The 20,220-nt window shown below is 44.8% G+C and overlaps 1 protein-coding gene across 1 annotated transcript in view; it reads right to left on the reverse strand.

Annotated features, from left to right (window-relative positions):
- The window catches only part of C9 (complement C9), a 189,477-nt gene extending 170,302 nt beyond the window's left edge, over positions 1 to 19,175 (reverse strand). The window contains exon 1 of the mRNA XM_069627168.1: positions 18,918 to 19,175. Within this exon, the coding sequence (XP_069483269.1) occupies positions 18,918 to 19,042 (125 nt within the window). The 5' untranslated portion in view covers positions 19,043 to 19,175. The remainder of the gene's footprint in view (positions 1 to 18,917) is intronic.
- Between the last annotated feature and the right edge of the window lie 1,045 nt (positions 19,176 to 20,220).

The raw sequence follows: 20,220 nt of genomic DNA on the forward strand, positions 1-20,220 counted from the left end.
AAAGTCCTTATTTGCGTGCCCATAACCACTTACGCTGCTGGGTCCTTGCAGCTGATGAGATGATAAAGTTGCCCGCCTGAAAATCGCAAGAAAGGCGTTAATACGTTAGTACTTGTTAGTAACCTCAAGCTCCGCGAACTAAACAATCACTAAGGGCAAAAATCAAACCTCCCTCTGGACATTCCGTGTTGTCAAAATTTCTCAATATGGGTAGGGAAAATCTTGGGTTGTTTATTCAATGGAAGCAAGGAAATATACTTCAGGGAAACATGCTCTAAGGGGTCTGAGGTTCTTGATAGGGTGGGCAATTGAGTGGGGAATGCTTCACGATGTTTTAATCAGTAGGCCTCACAGTTTCTAATGGAAGATAACATTAAGGAAATTTCCTACACATTTCTAACAGCATACATACGCAACAACCTGCATGTGCGGGGAAAAGAGAAGGAACAAAACAGTGTTACAGCTGTAGGTGCACAAAATGTAATATGAACCTCAATTAAACTTTGGAAATGCGTGTGTCAGTCCCTATTCTAGTTGCTAGTGTGCGTTGGACCATAGGATGGCCATGTTTCCCTAACTCGGGAGTGTTCGTGCTATTTTGCAGTTCATGAAAATCTCTTGCGTTGGCCCTGTTGATCGTTGCTCCCTCGTTGCCAGGGTGGCCACCGCTTTGTAGGGCTTGACGCCTCACACATCTAACAAAGTCTGTCAGGAGGGGAAAATGTCCCACTGTAGTCCATAGCCATTGGGTGTTGGTTGTCCGTTGTCTTCAGGCCTGCCCTGGGTCCTTTATGTCTGGCGAGAAATGAAATGGAAGCGCTTGAGACCTGAGAATTTACATATTCTTCAATTTCTTGACCTAACCTCTCTGCACTACTCTCACACTATTCAGTGTCCTAGTGGGAGGAGCCAATGGTACACCTATGCACCATCCTGTCACCACCTGGTGGCGTTCAATGGCGGTCTGACTGTAAATTGTTACACAATTCGAAATGTACCCAGAAAATGGGTAGGCACTTAATTTATGTGAAGATACTCATTACACACTTGGGTCATATATACGCAATTTAGGTGCTAGTGTACAAATGGGCCTTTGGATCTTTATATTTACTGTGCTTTTGTTGTAAGCTATTTATAGTGCGTGCCTTTGCCCCGTGGGGCATCAGGCACTGACAAGCTAAATAGGGAAACATCAGGGTGGTAAATTTGTCATATACGGTGGCTGTGTTTCTAAATTAAGTGCACCATGTAACTTAGTTAAGATAATCGCAGGGTTTTTAAATCCTTTTTTTTTTCTATGGCTCCTCTCTCAACTTCTCAGGGCGTGCCTCGCAGTGAACTGCAGGCACTTTAAGCTGGTACTAATTAAATTTGCTACCAATTATTCGCTACCTGTCCCTCCCCCTCTTTGTATTTATTTATTTATTTCCTCTTTTCTTTCAAACCCAACCGTCACAATTTACTCCCATTCTCTCTATCCCACCCCATGTCCACTTTTTAAACCCTACCTACTCTGTTAATTACTCATTTAGTCTAGTATTGTATTACTCCACTACTTTAATTACTGTTACATTTAAACAATATATTTATCCCCCCATTATCTGCTCTCAAATTTTAATACAACCATCATGCTCCAGTTCGTGCAGCAATGACCTCTTTCCCTATGTGTGTTGGCTAATGCATTTGTGCCAGTGCTATTTTCAAAAGCGCTAGTGGCATTACCACTTGCACTGTCATTTTGTCGCCAAATTAATTCTGTTGGGAACATGGATCATCCACCCTTTACCCCTATTTCTCTCCTCCTGTGGTGAACTGTCAATGAAATGTAGGCCTCCCCCCTCAAGTGCACCTTCTTCCACCTTGTGTGTCTCATTTAATTGTTCTGTGTTAATCGTGTATTCATGAGCCCAGTCTCCTCACTGAAAGATGTGTGCTCAAAAATGTAGCTAAATGTACTCTCTTGTGATGTGCTATCATTATGCACCCCCCTCTGTACCGTGCACCCCCATTATGCTTAAACAATCTTCCTTACTTTCAACATGTATATGCCTGGTGTTTAACAAGTTATGGATTTCTCTGTTAATAAGGTGGTCATGTCCACATCGCTCATGATGTCACAAATGTCTCTTCCCTAATGCATGGCCTAGTCGCCCCACTGTCACCCAGAAAAGAAAATGTTTTGATACCTATCACCACCCCTATGCAATTGTCCTCTGCATTATTGAGTGTGCGTGAGTGTGTGTGTCGGCGCGCGTCTCGCCCGCTCTGTCGGGGAGGTGGAGCATGAGTGTGTGTGGCAGAGTGAGTCAAATCAAGTTTGTCTTGGGCTGTCCTATTAGCGGTATAATGTCAATCTATGTCCTTTGAAAGGTTTGTTCCCCATCAGGGAGACCCCACCCAGTCATGTAACCGGTACCATTGCTATTGTGTCAGTGTTCTGTATGGGTGCTGGCTGCTGTGCAGTGCCCCTGTGTTGTGATTCTAGTCAGTCCGGGGGTAGTGGTGCTGTCATTTGTTGTGTCTGTACATGTAGTGGTGACAGTACCTGCGTTGGTGCTTGTGGTGTCTGCTGAAATGATCCCATCCTGCCCCATGTATCCTCCCCAAATGGGCGGTGCATATTGTGGTGGTTGTTGACACTGCTATTGTTATTCTTGTGCGTGTGTGTTGAGGCTGTTTTTAACTGCCCCTCCCATTGCATACTTTAATAATTTATTTTGTGCCTACTTGTCCTCATCTGCCTTTCTCTGCCCCTGCGTTTTCTTGCCACAATCTACAATGCACACAGTCAATGTCTAGCGCGCTATCATTCCTTCCTCCCTTCCATAACCCCATGCATGCTGCACCACCCCTTACTGATCCTCTATCATGTTTGGCTGTGCTGTCTTGTTCAGTCCTTCTCTCCTCCTCCAATCCCTTTCTTCCCTTTCCAGTTCCCCCTCTCTGTTGCTATTGTTACTCCTTGCACCTCCCCCGTTATCTTCCCTTTAAATTTAATTCCTCTGTACCTGTGCCTTCAAATCTGCTTCCATGCACTGCAGCCCTCCTTTGCTCACTCCTGTGCTGCTAGTGGGTTGTTCTGCACCTTACTGTTTGTGTATTGTGATTGTGTGTGTGTGGTGTTTAAATGTCCTTCTGCTGTTTTCAGTTCTCTCATGCAATGTATTCCTTTCTTACCATCTGTGTCATCAGATATTACACTCCCGGAGGTTCAGAAGGGTGAGTCCCCTCTTCCCTCTGCTCGCGCTAGTTCAGCATCAGCTGACCCCTCGCATCTTCCCTTTCCTTCGTGCACACAGTTCAACTGTAGCCATGTGCTTTTAAAGCTATTCCCGTGTAAGTGCTGTGTATGTGTGTCCTTAGCGATTGCTGCACGCTTCTGGAGAAGCCGCCTATGAGCAGCCATGGTCTTTTTTAATTTACCTTCAGTACTTTTGAATCTTTGCACACTATGTTTTACTTACTTATTTCGGCATGGAAGCTGTGTGCTACACAACAGGTGAAGGGGAGTCATTTCTGTATTGTGTGATACATTTTACCTCTATTCAATTCGAAAATTTCGATAGTCCGCTGTTCTGTTCAGGGAGCAAAAGTTAGAAGATAATTGAACATTTTCAACTTCTGTGAGCCTTCTTGGCTCCGCACCTTAGCCAGTGCACTCCACGTGCAGCCCATCTTCACCAAACCATTGCCTTCTCCGGCACACCCCCACAATCTTGCGCATGTGTCTTCCACACACCGACTCTGGGTCACCTATTCTCCAAATCCAAAACCACACCACTATCTCCTCACCATCAAAACTCTGTGTCCTATGTATCAATCTGAAGGTGACATCACCAAACTAAAAACACAGTGCAAATGAACAGACAAATGTGCATACACAGAACAATAACCCATTTCTCCCAACCTCACAAAAATCCCAAAATAAAACCCCACAATCCCCACAGCTGTCTTCCTGTCTCAACTGGAACAAGGTAAACTATAATAAAAACTCTTATAATTGGACTGCACACACTGCGTCGCCTCACGTGTGATACGCTCCTCACCAGGGGACCTTAACCAGCCAACTATCTTCCGCACTCGGGAACAATCTAGCTACCTCCTGCGGGGAAACATCATCCACTCACTGAACTAAAACGCTCAATTAGCAGGGAACCTCATCTACTCATTGATCTATAACGTCAATTCATAGGAAATCCAGACCCCCGTACATGAAATCGCCATCCAGACCAACCAGTGCGACATTCCTGTCCTATATGTGGGGAGTCACTACCCCACCCAATAGGCTCAAAAACACAAGAAGGGACCACTGCCACCGCCCAGGTACCAACTACAATTCACGTGCCGATCACCACCAATGCGCTGAATTTTGCGACAATGTACAATCACCCACCACCCAATTTACAATGCCTCCCTCAGTTTCTACCCAAACAAAATAACTAACATTTCTGCAACATACTGATCAACAATGCATCATAATACTTTAAACGTTTACCCCCCTCAAAGCCCATGTTGCTGGTTGACTTACATTTTCCTATGCTGCACTGGCAGTTGCTCCGCTGCTGGACACCCCCTCAAGGCGCTTCACCGGACCCCTTCTCCTGCAGGGCTCTCACCTGCCCTCAAGCGGGGTATTTCCAAGTGGCCCCCAAAGCCTTTAGCCGGTTACGCATTTTCCAGTGGTCTTCAGGTGCAGGCGAGGGTCCCACAGCTTCCTTGAGTCGGCGGCAGGGAGTTCAGTTCAACGCAGGGCTTGCGCAGGCAGTGCTCATTCACTCATGTTACAATGAGCAATGAGCCTCACAGAGGGCACCAACTTGTTGGGGAGAAGCTGGACCCCCACCAGGGCAGTGGGGGGCCAGCAGCCATACCCTCACCATCTATGGGAGACCCCAACACCTCCCATATGGCCCCCAGAAATGCAACAGAGTCCCAAGCAGGCAGCAGCATGTTCCAAACTGCGTTTATTTCTGGGCAAAAAAACACGCAGAGCATCATCGTGCACATAGAGAGTTCAGGCGCCGTCTCCCCCGGGGCTGGCTTGCAAGCCAGCTTTATGATCACACTGCAGGCTGACCTCACAGAATTGGATCAGTTCCCAGAAACCAAACTCCTCCTGCTATTGGCTGCTAAGTGATAGGTTACCTATGTAGCCCTTATAGAGAGCATGATAATTGGATATTAGCCTTTTGCGTCAGTGGGTTGGTTTAGCTGTGCCAGCCCCCATTACCTAATTCTAACTTGTTGCAATATGACCTTGTTCCCATAACTTTTTAGCTGAACAAGCAGTTTGCACCTGGGCTCTGGGCGCTGATTAGCTGGGCTGCGCCATTCTTGTTACAATTTATGTTTCAAATGTTGTGCGAGTCCTTGAGAAAATGTCTTTCTTTCCCAGAAAGAAAAAAAAAAGCACACTGGGTTGCCGTGATTTATTCGCATTTGTGGATAAAAAAAATGTTTGTCTGCAGAAAGCAATCTTATCTTGAATGTGCGACCTTGGCAGCTCGGAGGTTTTGCGAGGAACATTGCTGAAGGCTCCCGCAGCCAGTGTTCAGTGAGAGAAATGAATTGGCTGTAATTTTCCTGAAACATGGTTCTACACTGTGCATTTAGACCATGTTAATTCATATAGGCATTTGCAAGCCTTTAAACAGGGATTTTTGTGTTTGTAGATTCTGATATTGCAGCATTGATTCTAATGTAGCATGGAAGTTGCACTGTTGGTGAAGTGGGTGTGTTTCAGCATATTTGTCACCCATGGGTGCGCTGGGGCCTGGTTCAAATGATAAGTGCGCTCCTTGTTCTTCCTGCTGTTCTTCTGTATATGCGCCTGGGGTGAGGGGGCATGGAAAATCGAGATCAAGCCCCTCTTCACAAACAATGATTCTGCCCTCAACAACCTTTATCTATCCCTTACCAACACGCTTGACATCATTGCCCCAGTCATGTGGATCCACCTGACACCTACCTCCAAGCATAACACCTGGTACGACTCTGAACTTGCACACCAGAAATCTAGGTGCAGAGCTGTCGAACAGAAGTGGCACACTTCAGGTTCAACCTCTGACAAACTGGCCTGCCGACTGATCGAGACATTAAATACTCTCCATCCATGCCAAAAAGAGAGCCGACATTCAGGCACCAGTGTCCAATGCGTCTAACAACATGGCTGAACCCAGAATTTGCAGGGAGCTTGCCAACCTGTCCACAGCATCCTCTGACCCTAATCCCTCCCAGGACCTTTGCAAAGCACTCACCTCTCATTTCATTAAAAAAAACAGGACATACTGAACAGCATTGACATGCACTCTTCCAATCCAACCTTCCCTCTCTGCCTCTCCTACCACTCACCCTCCTCCTTCCCCTTTCTTCGCTCTTGTCTACCCTGAAGAAGTCACCAGAGTTGTCAACTCCATGAAGGTCTCCTCCAAAAAGGGTGCCCCATGCTCTTCCAGAACAATCAAGGACAGCATCTCCTGTCTCGCCCCTTCTCTTGCTGATCTCTGCAGCCACTCCTTTACTACTGGTTCTTTTCCATCCTCCCTCAAGCACTTCATGGTGCGCCCCCTCCTTAAAAAACACCTCTGCAGGCCCCTCCTGCCAAGCCAACTAGCCCCGTTTCCATCATGCCCTTCCTCGGGAAACTGCTTGAGAAGTTGACCCTCCCCAAACTCAAGTCTCACAACGAACTTGTTGAAGGTCTACACAACCACCAGTCTGGATTCCGAGCATCCAGAGGCATGGAAACTCTTCTGAACACCTTTGAAAAACATCTTGCATCCCTGGATTCCAACTCCCCTGCTGTACTCATCCTCCTTGATCTCTCTTCTGCATTTGCAACAGTGAACTGATCCATCCTCATAAAAAGGCTCCATGATACCCTTGGTATCTCGGAGCGGGAACTGGACTGGCTTACCTCCTTCCTAACTGAGCATTCCTCAAAAAACAATAGGACTCCCTTCTCCTGGTGGTTGTGCTTTCCACTTTGTTTTTTTCTTTCCAGAGTTTAAAATACAATCCTTAGTCTCTGGCTACCTTCTCTGTATTAGTTCCTTCAACTCCCTTAGGGGATTGGTTATCTTATCCTCCTCTCTGTTAGTGTTCTTCCTTGCTCTTGTCAGAATCCTTCTCTCATTATTGTCGGATTCTGAATGCACCTTTTATCATACCCTTTTCTCTGGGCTTTTTGTTGTCCAAATGCTTATGATTCTGCTTTTCCAAAAGTGGTCTTTCTTGTAGAAGGCTCATTTTAGGGACCTCTCTAGTCTTTAGTTCCCAAGTGTCTCTCTGTATTGTGTTCCACTCTCTGGCTCTTGGATATTGAGTAATCCTACCCTATTGGGACAGGTTTTGTTGCTTTTATAACACGTTCCTTTTGGTATTCCTGTTCTCCCCATTACCTTCTGTATTGTAGGGGGAACATCTCCAGTGTCCGTAGGTACTTGGGATCTTTTTCTTCCTTCAGTTTGCTTTTCAGCGCGCTTTCCACGATACCCATTTCATGCCCGTCTCGGTGTCCTGCTTGGCTTCTCGATACCACTGCGGGCAATTGTTCAGTGCTTCCTCTCAGGAGGTGGTGTCGGCGTCATTGAGAGGGCAGCATGCCCACCACAATTGCTTCGTAGTCACTCCATCACCAAGCTCTCCGGTCCAGCTGTCTCAGCTCCCTGTTTCTGTGACAAACCAGGCGTTCAGCGCATCCTCAACTCAAAGCAGTTCTGAAATTCACAGGCTTCACTGTCCGCGTCAACTTTGCCTCCTTCAGGTACTCTCCATACAGGGGGTTTCCTATGTCTGTCTCTGCCTAACTCTCTTTCTCCATCTCTCTCTATCTCTCTCTCTCTCACTCTCGTGTGTCCACCCTCTTCAACTTACTCGGCACAGTCCTTTGGAAATTGTGATTTAAAGGGACAACTTTTTATAGTGGTCTGCTTAGGTGTGGTGATGTCATAGTGGGCAGTGGAATGTTTGTGCCTGGTTGCCTGGGTGTTCTGAGAGGACCGTTGGAGTTGAGAGCTGAGAGAGAGAGCTGGATGAGTGTGGGGATGCCGTTGTTTTCCTTCCTTCTTCTATACTAGTCTCTGTGTCTTCCCTACCATCCTGTGTGGTCCTGAGAGGTATTCAGGACTGGACAATAAAGGTATTCACACTTACCTGGAGTACAGACCCAGATTATTACACTTCTCTTTGATAACAGTATGCATTCACTTTATCTTCGTCCCAGCCATGGAACTTTTTAGGATTTGGTTTGTTAGATATTTCCATATAGGCCATCACATGGATGGTATCAGCGAGTTCCTCATGGGAACAGGAGTCCTTGTCCACAAAAGGGAGTCTCTCCCGGGGAGGTCCCACTTGTTGCGAGTGGGATCATCTCTGTAGCCGCACCTTGAGGGCATCCTCTTGGAAAGAAGGGATGAATTCCCTCGATTCATCACAGGCGGTATAGGGTGGGGGCCCATTTTTGAGGTTTTGAAGGTGAATCTTGAGCGCTGACTAGAATAAGGAAGACTAAAAGGCAACCGGGTCTGTTACCCCAGTTGGTTTGGCAATAAGACCATTAATGTAGAAACAGGGGTAAAACCAAAGTAGGTGTATTGGTTAGTATATATGGTGTCAGTTAACTCTTCCCTTCATAAATGACAGTAAAGGCTGGGAAGAACCAGACTTGCCCTCTGGGAGATGCATAACCCCGAAGGTATTACTTTATCATGAGTATATGTATCACAATTTGTTGATTTGGTAAAGGGCATATTTAGTTAGCCACTTTTTCTGTTATGAATTACATTGTATGACACTTATGTATGGTGTAAGAGACAGTGTATTGAGCAATTTAAAAATCTGTGCTATACTTATTTTTAATGTGATTTTTCATATTGAATACATTTGTTTTATATTTTGAATTATTGTGTAGGGGTCCCCCTTTTCTGCACAATACAACATGGTTCCAATCTTCTTTTGGTCTTTAGTCCCATAACACTATATGTTATAGTGTTAACTTCCCATGAATCACTATGAAGGTGTACTAGCCTGAGCCTTTGATTTTTAATCCACATTTATGGTTGTAATTCTATCTCAGCAAATGAGAACTGCTAATCAAGCCTCACTTTCATAATGCTAAATTACACTGCAGGTTCAAACAGCCAGGCACTACCTTTAACCGTGGACAACCCTGATCCAAATTACTTAGAATTGTGTACCCCCACCCAAAGGACTGGTGGCAGGTTAATAAGAAAACAGAAAACATATCTGATCTGATATGGTGTTCTATGGAAATATAGTTATAAAGCCCAAACCCCTTTGGTTACATTTTATTGTCAGCTTGGGTACACAATCAACCGACAGGGACTTATGTGTTTCAGCTGTTTGTGGCTGGGTTTCACGCACAACAAGCCATTTGGTTGCAGCTTAAGAAAGTCCCCTTTTTTCTCTATTGGAAGTATTATCTCCTTCCCAAGAGGACAGGTTGTATCCGCAATGGGTTTGCTGTGAAGCTGGGCTTCAAATGTGGATTCCAAACAGAAGATAACAATTTTTTAAAAAATCACACAAGGTGGTACGCACTATGGACTGATGCAAGGCAGACAGGGGAGGTTACAATAGCCAAGTAGAGAGGTTGCAGTAGCCCAGTAGAGAAGGTGAAGCCAGGAGAGGGTTCCCACCATATTGGGACCTCTTAGGCCACTCACATGTCCTGTGTCCCTCCCCAAATTTTGCAGACAGATCAAGCTGTTACTGACATCAGGAAAAGACTTGTCACAGCAGCCAAGATTGGATCTTTACAGAAGGCTTGAAATGGACCAATCTGCTGTGGAAAATTGAGTGCATAAGGGGGATGACCCCGGCCTCTTATTCTGAATCATCTCTGAATATCAGAAGAATGTTTCGTCTGAAGCTTTATTGTGATACAGTCTTCCTAAAGTCCTCTGGCATAGAGGTGAAAACCAAGACTCCAAGAAGAGAGCAAGACCTTCCCCACACCCATCTCCTAAAATCATTTGTGAGTGAACTGCTGTTTTGTACAAGGCCTGCTGTTCCTGAATACTGAACGCAAGATCCATCTCACAGTCCCTGCAGGTTCTCTCTGACAATCTTCCTGGCTTTTATGTGAAAAGAAAGGACTCAATTTAAGCCAGGAGACCCTGGACTGTATCTCGGAGTAACCAGAAAGCCAAAGAATAGCTCTTTGCCCTGTTTTCTGCCTTAACTGCTTTCGAGCTGACTCTACAAATTTGAGTTAATTGAGCTGCCACAGGACCTCAGGAGCTGCCTTCAACATTCACAGCTGCTTCCATCTAATTCAAGCTGTCAAGACGCTGACTCAACCATCGCTTGCCTGAGCTTCAGCTTTCTTCAAGCCAATCACTGCATCACCTGGCCCTTGATGAACTGTCTCAAACATTTCAAGCTGCCAATTCAACAATCACCTCCCTGTTTCTTCAGTCGATTTAAATCCATCACCGCTCAGGCCCACAACAAATCGCTGACCCATGTTGAATTGACTTAATCATCTCAACGCCGACTTGATGCATTTGCGCACATGACTTGACTATCTCAAAGTCGTTTTGACCCATTATAAAATCTCAAGAAGAGTCGCTTCACACTGTTGACATACCCAAGAAGAACATGAAAAGTGGTTCTGTCGTCATGGCCCAATTTAGGGACTTCAGTGAGAATTTAAGACCAAGCTTGTTAACTCTGAAAGGCATAGCCTTTGAGCATTAATGTAGAGACTAGTGTTGCCCTACCACTGCCTTCAGCCCCAGAGTGTCCTCTTTTATTCAAATGTCTGCATATTCTGTTTCTTTTTTCACGTGTGGATTTTTAGAGTGTTTCGAATGTTGTAGTTTGAATAAAGACTCCTACTTTTTATACAACCGTCATTGGAGATTTCTTTTATTTTTGTAAAACAATACTATTGCTTGGATTGCTTCTGTACCAGCTCACGGAGCTCCTGAAGAGTATAGTTTGCCCTCTGCCCATGTTACCCCAAGAGGCAAAGGCGGTAGATCTGTTTGGTTTTGCCTGCTGCCTATTATCAAGATCACTGCTGGTTTAGTAGAGGTGTGGATCACAGTAAGAGCCATATACACTACTCCTCCTGTACTAATGCAAAACAGTAGTCATTTCATCATACCACCTAAACACAGCACCTCCATACCTTTCAGAAACCATTCACCGCGCCACTTCAGAAAGACCTACACGCACCCAACACTGCAACCTGCTCACCATCCCTACCTTTAAAAGAGCCAAAGCTGGAGGCGCCAGCTTTGCAGTCTTAGCACCAAAAAATTGGAATGCACTACCACCGACACTCAGGAAGAGACCTCACGCTCAGCATTCCGCAAGTTTCTGAAAACTCAACTATTCCACTAGGCCAGCCACCTTAGATACTTCAGACATACCTTACCTGACCTGTGGGTTCATCCATGTTAATTGCCCAATCCGTAACTGAAATGTATGTCTAAACTGCTGTATGCTCTTGTAACCCTATAAGCTATGCTCTTTGTCTAAGCAAGTATCCTTATAAAGCACCACGATGCCCTAGGGCCAATGCATGCTATACAAAGGCAAATACATATATAAATAAATAAATCTAAAAAGGGAAAGGTTAAGCAACATAGGGGACACTACGTATCAAGCAAAATTTACTTCTAAGTTCTCTGCCACCCAATAAATGTCTGCTTTCCAAAGAAAGATTCCCAATATTTGAAGCCACAAAATTGTTAAAATTAGGCATTGGACACCTACTGTAACCGATTAAGATGGCTGTCTGTACGTACAATGATGACAAAATCATAGGTAACACTGGGCTTCACTAGTTAGGCGCCCTTATTGAAAGGGTCACTCTGAGATAAACACATCAACAAGTTTCCGCTGCTTATAGAACTTTGACACCTTCTTTGCAATGATCCCAGTGATGCACAGTCTTAGAATTTCCTTTTGGGGGGTAATTCTCCCCACTTGTGAATCCCCCAGCACTTTTTGCTGGACTCTTGAATTTTTTAACAGTTCTCCTCAGTGAGTGGGAGATCCTTTTCCATACTCACTCAGTCTTTTACTCTACCTTTGGGAACCTTAGTCAACCCTTTTGGTTGTATCTTTTTGAAGCCATACTTTCCTCAAACGTGTAAGGAATCTACAATTTATTATAGCAGCACAAAGCACTTTCTTATTTTTCCTGTGCTAACTTAAGGTTACCAGGATAGGGGGATATGTTTTATCCGAACAATGCTTTTCTTTTGTGAGATCAGCACACACCGCCTTATGTGGAGTTCTGAGGGGACACTTCTCACATAAAACTTTCTCGTTAGTGACAAGTCTAACTGAGTGGCTGTGGGTGGTGTTCTACTGATTTGTGAAACTTACATTGAGGGCTTTATTCACAGCTGCAGTAAGGGACACGCGAGGCAACCTTGTTCCAAAATGGTGCCTGTCATTTTTTGCCAACTCACCATGACTTGTCCTTTCTTGAGCCTTCTTTTGCTGAGCTGGGTGGGAGAAGTCCTGCTCATTGTTTTATCTGGATCCTATTGGGAAGCCCGCCCGAAGGCACCAGTGTTTCTGGGAGGACAGAAAACTTGGAGCTCACCGAAACTTCTCCAGTCTTTGTCCTCCATTGTGTCTGCTTGGATCCAGTTCTGATTGGGTGCCTGGCTGTCCCCTTGGAACAGCCACCACCCAAGGTTTGAATGTAGCATGTATGCTGATTGGCTGTGTTCCTGCATAAAAGTGAGGGTATTCATGCTGAAGCCAGAGTCGACCACTGGAAGATCCATTTCTGAAGAAAGAAGAAGAAGGAAAGACGCCTGCAGCCACCTCCAGGACCGCCAAAGCCGACTGAGTGACCAGTGAAGCTCCAGCCCTTGCATCTGTGTGACACGGAAGATCCAGACCAGACTCCCTTGGACTGGTGAGCTAACCAGTCTCGAAGGCCAGCTACAGTTTGGGCCAGCCCATGAGTTGGGACCTTCCTGATCTGCAATATCCAAATACCCTGGGACCTCTGACACTTCTGCAGTGCATTGACTCGTCAAGCACGGTGCTGGCTGCAAACTTGTGGGCATCTGTCTGGGCCTGCAGAGACTCCATCCTGGTTATAGACATCCCCTCACCTGAGACGTGGACTTAAAGAAGGAAGAAAGTCTTCCAGGCGACAACCGTCACTGCCACAAAGCCTTTGGCTAGACTCCACAACCAAGTTCCATGAAGATAGTGCAACCCTAGGACTGAGTTGGACTGTCTGCTCCAGCCAAAAGTTCCTCCTCCAGCCGCCAAGGCCAGAGACCTGAACCAGAGCTGCTGTCATATTGCATTGGGTACTCTTTGGTGACATTGTTGTTCTTCATCACAGAAGGTACTGTCTCACTCCTGAATACTTACCTGGGCAGTTGTGTTGCTGCTCACTCCTCCTGAGCTTGCAGAGTCGTGTTGGGTTGAACGACCCAACTGTGTTCCCCCAGGCCATAGGACATTCGATCCTTTAGGCTGAAATCCTTCAGGTGGCCTACACAGTTCCACTGAACTTCGTTGCTTGCTACGAAATGCATCATCTGTGAATTTGACAACTTTGACAGTGGCTGTCTTCCTTTGTTTCTATGCCCACGGACCACTGGTTCCCCAGAGCCACGTCTGACTTTTGAGACTCTCATTCATTCCCCAGATAGGGTTGGACTTCTAAAGGTTAGGCCTACACAAAGTTATCTGACTTGCCATTATTGCAATTTAGTAAATGTTGGTTGATGAATGATTTGATACCTAAAGCTACTCTTGATACTAACCATAGAAGTGAGTAATGCTACAGTAAATGTCCTAATTTAGATATGTGTAAAACTTTCCTTACCTACCTGAATTGCATTTTGAGTTTAACAGTGCCCTGGTGAAACATAATAACCATATTTTTATATAACAACAGTGTGTAAGTGTTTCATTGACTATAGGTGTACTCAAAGGTCTTTGAACTCAACTACAGCCCTCCTCCCTCCTAGACTAAGCCCGACTGCTTGACCATAGCTACCAAACCTTTTGTGTAGTTCAGGGCAAACCCAAGAGTTGGGGCCCTGTACATCTAAGAGCGAGCCTTCACCAGTCCTACCAAAGGTGGACTGCAATAGAATTCCCTAACACACAGGAACCCTATTCATGAGACAGGGCGACTGCAGGAAGAAGCTTGTCTTGATTATGTATAAATCATAAAATGTTTAACATATGTAGCAGCATTACCACCTAGAATAGGTCCGAAGTAGGGTTGCATACCCAATATGTGACCCATTAATAATCTGTAAAATTAGATAGTTGCTGCTTTTACTTCAGCAAACATGTTACCTTTATGAAAAACACCCCCTGGCAAGGAGTTACTTACCTTCTGTTGGAAGTGAGCACTATACGTTTACACTCAGCCAAAACATTATGTTTGTACTGTTAATACCTTGAGCCAGGTGGCTGCTAGGCAGTTTTGACAGAATACCAAAAGGCAAACACCCTGCAATGTTTTGCTTGATGGACTATCTGGTAAGATGGCTCAGTGGGTTAAGCGCTTGTTGCTGTGATCTGTGTTTGATCTGCAGGTCCAAATACTGGCATGGTCAACTCAGCCCTTCACCCTTCCGAGGTCGATAAAGTGAGTACCAATTTCTACTGGGTAATAATACTGTATGTAAATATGTGCTATAAAAGCGCTATATAAATATCACATTATTATAAGGATTAGTATGCATTGAGTAAGCCCTAAATATCACACTTTCACATGTAGGAATTTAAGGGGCTGTTATGTTTCAGCAGTATGACCACTATGGCCTTCCAGATGGGTGGGCCCTGGAATGCTAGGGTTCTATCCCCATGGTGCTGGACTCAGAAAGCAGAGTATAGGGTCCAGGTGAAAAAGAACCAGAATGTTCCCTTAAGTCCATTTCTCAAGTAGAAAGGATCCATTAATTTGATGCCACTTTTTTTCGGAGCAACCTTAAGAGACTGTGATGCAGACTGGCTATGGTGTCATCCTTTTAACTCAAACATTAGCCTTTCAACTGTGTTAAGAACGGGTTTATTTTTTAAATGAGTTTGTCAGTAATCCAATTCTCATCAAATCCAGTGCCATTAAGATCCGATTCATCAGTTACAACACGATAACAATCGATGGGCACAGGTCACTGACCTCAGAAAGGCCAATGGGCTGAGGAAAGGTCAGCCCCATGTCAAGCATTCATGATGTAGACTTTGATGTTTATAGCAATACCATTTAGTCAGCTAGGATTGCAAAGTTATGGACTCTGTAACTGGGTAAAACACATCTAAAGAGGCTATACGTGTTCCGGAAGGTAATGTATGTAACGGGCTGGCCAGCACAAAAATTGTGCTCCAGCACGGCCCCTGGAAATGCGCAGGCCACCGTTGAGATTAGGTGACCTGTGCATTTCTCAAAGTAATGCACATGAAAGATGAATGATTCCTTTGCTTTGATTTTTGTGAATTGTCAAAGTGTTTTTTTAAATGATAATAATTTTTGGTCAGCTGCAAACAAAGTGTATTTTGTTTTCTTTATTAAATCGAAAGCCAGGGGCTAGCCCTTTTTATTGAGACACTTTGCTTTCTACGAGCATCCCTTGTAGAAAAGGTTAGGGACTGCTGACCTATTCTAGTCACTTCATATTTTGTTTGCCCTGAACATGTTCCTGGAGCGAAATGTCTGACCTCTTCCACCCAATGTTTACAGTAACATTTCATCAGTATGAGTTGACATTAGCTTAACCTGAATCAGTCACCTAAAGCCCAAAAACGCTCAGCTGAACCCGAATTCAGTGAAAGTTTAGGTGATGCCGACGAAATTGCTTTGGACAAGTTTACATTTACTCTATCATAGCTACTGTTATCTCTGACTCAAATGTTTTCTCGCCATCATATGTTGTGTGATATGTTCTGATCTTTTCGTTTCTGGAAGGCATCTCTTTTCCTGATGCTCCCTATATTATTACCCACATATTATATTTCTTTATACAACACTGGGTTAAATCGTGAAACCTTAGCTTTCCTCATCTTCTCTTCCCAACTCTACCTTCTACTCGTTTTTTCTTTTTAAAAAAAGCTCTTATACATAAGCAACACATAATATATACATATATTGGACTTTGTTTTCCTTGGCAGCAAACTTCACTAGAGCTTTGAAAGGCATGGTCGATCCCAGCATTGCCATAATCAATCAGATCTTCACTATGCTTAGAATAGGCCAAGCACATCATCCATCCAGCCAATACACTTACAATCTCTCCCTTAGTTCAAGTTCCCTTCAATTCTTCCTATCCTCCTTTCTACATATTGCCATCACTTACCCCCTATTTTCCAGCCTACTAAGGGCTGGTGATACCTGCATGGGGACACAGTACATCCAAAAATCTCAGAAAAAACTATCGGTGAGTTGAGACAACTGCGGTGGTTATTCAGAGCAGTATAAAAGTCCAATAAGTAATAACAGGATAATTGTACAAACATATTCAAACTAGGAAATTAAACACTTTCTAAAATTAGGGGAGATACTAATCGCAAGTGATCCATACAGATTTGGATCTTCACTATTTATTGATCAGAAATAGCCTGTTAGTCAAAAGGTAGACTGTATTGGGCCACTGGGAACTTGATGTCTGGGAGGGAAATTCTAACCTTAAGGTTTGCACTGGAGCAAATGAGGAGATTCCCATGAGGATCTCAGATTTGCACTTTCTTAATTTTACTTGATTTGCAAAGCCCAAATTGAGCAAACCTTGAGATGCACAGAGACTCTTTGAGATGTTCACACACAAATGTAATTCACAAAGATGTGCTCAATGCCTTCTTAGAGATGCTTCGGGCATCTCCAAATTTGCTCTGGTTTCGGATTTGAAGAATTACGCCCACTGGTGCCAGGTGCAGAACGCAGCTTCTCAGGTGCAGGTCCTGGCCTGCTCCAGTGTAAACCTTTGAGGACCAGGCTTTGCGAGAGTTCCCAACGTAACTAGATACTTGAAGTGATGCGATTTCGGTCCATTGCATAGTTATTTCACACACTACTGAAGGCAATCTTTCAGCTTCAGGTCCTTGATTGTAATCAATCTTGCTTTAAAACAGTAACCACAAAAACAACCGCTTTATATGTAGCTCTTTGTGCTGGATTACTCCTGCTTCTTAGCACTTTGATCAGCGCTGGTCAATAAGCCGGCTCTTGCTGGGTCCGAGATCCAGCATGCGATGTCTCCCCGGTTTTCGGACCTGGCCTGCCTCAACCTCGACAAGGCTTTGCTGAGGGAAGCTGGGGGCTCGGTGGTCTAATCTGATCTGCGCTTCTTTTAACCAGCCTCTATTTTCTCATCTGTGGTCTAATCTGATCTGCGCTTCTTTTAACCAGCCTCTATTTTCTCATCTGTTTCCTTTCTTCTGTCCTGAAAGTGACACCACGGTCATCAATAGGCCATGACTACCACTGGGGTAGGGGCCATCACTGTTAAACGCAGGCTTTCCACATACTGGGAACACTATTGTTTACCAAATGTGCATCTTGCACTTTCACAGAAAAAAAGTCATTTCCAAACTCAAAAATGCTGCTTAAACCTGCATTCACGAGTTTTCTTTGAAACAGGTTTCATTTTTTGTCGGACTACCACACAAATACCCCATAATATGTGTCCCCCTTCCTTTGTGTTTTATCACAGGTTATATTTAAAAAGATGTTAAATGCTTGTCGAACTGCTAAATCGCAAGTTAATGCTTGCATACAGCAGTCATTAGGAAATTAAACTATGGGTTAATGTGTGCCAACTTTGGATTTTCACTACAGGGGCAGAAGTACCCGCACCTCCGTCCTGAAAATAAGCAAGAGACCAGCCCTACACATGCCCCGGCCAAACACATTTTAAAGCAGCTGTTTTTGTAGAAGATGTTTGATACTTCCGAGCACCCCCATTCGGCACATGTTGCTGAGTGTCCTCGCTGACTCCCTTTCCTGTGCTTCCTCTATCCATTCCCCAGCCTCTACATACATGACCCATTCCATTTCGGAGGCAAAAGTCCAGTCCTGGTTTTAACTTTGCTTTTAGGGACGGACTTGAAGTCCTTCTTTTATAATGGATAATTCTAGGACTACACGTCCAGAATGGAAAGTAAAAACCACGACTGGAGTCTCCTGAATGGAATGGATACTGTTGGCAATTATGCCTCGATGCTCCCTTAGCACGTTAACCGGTGCTTCTGGGACACTACCAAATTGTACCCTGGACCGCTGACTCAGGGGCCATCATGTTCCTGCTCCTGTGTCAGTGTCCCTTTGCCCGATAGGGCACGTAGCATGGCCCACGTACCTACCCCCTCTTCTGCGGGCGACACATACCCGTCAAAACCAGGCCCATATTGGCTTCCTTCTTGATAATATGAAGTCGTAATAAGTACCTACGGATTACAGTATTCCAAAATCCCTATAATTAAACATAATTCTAACAAAACATCTCCCATATATGCATAGTGGAATCCACATTTTAAAAGTTGCATTTTCACTTTGATCGCCTTCTCGGTGCTAGGAGACGATATCGCAGTCTAACATTGTTAATCATAGAACCCGTATCGGCCGTATCGCCCTGAATCTGACTGCGGTTGTCAATGATCTGCAGTCTTTCCACAACTTGAAATCAGAGTTCGCAGATCGTCGCAGTTCAGACAAACCGCTTGTCCAGTCCTTTCAGTTCTGGGACATGTAGTTCTGCCTTCATAAGGAAGGACGAACTACACATACCAAAATATAGCTACAAGACTGGACTATCCACTCGAGCTCGCCATGGGACAGTTTGCGGTTTCTGTAACAACGAGACTTCTGGCCAGTATGCACGTTTGGGTATAGCTTTAATGCGACTAGCACGAGATACTTTAAAAATACAAACACGTAAATCTGATGGAAGTACCTGGCAGAAACAAGGCTCGCTGCGATACAGAGAACTCCCATCAGCGCGAGGGCGGGGCGGAACGCGGCCATCGTTGCTGTGCCGAGGCGGCGGTGCTGTGTGGCACGCTTCCCCCTCCAGTCCATTTATTCAGGCTGAGCTCTGTCATTCATTACAAAAAAACAAACAAAATGGCAGTGTGGCAACCGGCCGGGATGCTTTACGGTAACTAATCAAATTAGGCAATGCAAAGTCATGTGCGGGAAGAGGCGCCTCGGGGGCGGGGTGGGCATGGTTAGCGCTGGGGCTCATATCAGCGGAGGGGGACAAAAGCGCCATCAGCCTTGAGGCGAAGGGATTAGTGGGAGGGTGCGGCAGAGGGTCAATTGCTCAACACAGACAGCTCTTCACAACTGGGGTTTCCACACGTCCCTCCTTCTCAGAGTGATGCCAACCGGCCCTGGCACGCATACCCGAAACCTGCAGGTCTTGGTAGATTCCACGATACGGCGGAACGCTATACAAACATATATATACACAAAGTTAATGAAACATACCTGCCAAAAGAAGAGTATAATGCAAAGAGCTCCTTGTTATTTACGATTATAGATGTCAACAAGCTAAGAATGTCATTCTAGTTTCCCTTGTTCCCTCCCTTGCCTTGAAGTGCTCTGAAACACATTGTGAAATGTGTGCTCAGGGCTGTTTCTAGCCAACTTGGTGCCCAGGGCAAAACACCACAATCCCTTACCTACAGGGCCACTTCACTCCCAATTTACACCTCTGTGTCATGCAACAAACCCTCTCCTTAATTGCTATATAAATGAAGCTGGCTTCATTACATTGTAATGCAAGTACTTTACAGAAGCATTCTAAGGCGAAAACACACCTGTTGCTGCTGAAGTACATGTTTATTCTGTCACCTGCTCTTAGGGAAGGCTTTGCCTGAATGCATTTATGAACAGTCCATACTGGCACACTGCTGTGTGACCAGCCTACTTTCTGAGGGCCCACTGGCCCTGTGTTGCAGGTATTCTTTTCATACCACCTCACTTGTATTTTGCAAGGGGCAATACTAGTCTAATCATATGAGTGAGAAAGGGAACAAATGGCACCAGTGAGGGTTCCTGTATGCTTTCATTAAACCACAGAGCCTTTCAGGACTATAACAGTGATCAGAGATCTCTATATTGGGTAAACAAGTCTGTGATAAAAGGATTGTTTGTGTGAATCTCTACATTCATAATGGCTCACATCACTGTTCACAACGCTCACCCTAACATTCAAATGTTTGTAACCATGAACCATACATACTCATTTGGAC

The sequence above is a fragment of the Ambystoma mexicanum genome, chromosome 6p (assembly GCF_040938575.1).
Source record: "Ambystoma mexicanum isolate Mex_15411 chromosome 6p, UKY_AmexF1_1, whole genome shotgun sequence".
Classification (NCBI taxonomy): Eukaryota; Metazoa; Chordata; class Amphibia; order Caudata; family Ambystomatidae; genus Ambystoma; species Ambystoma mexicanum.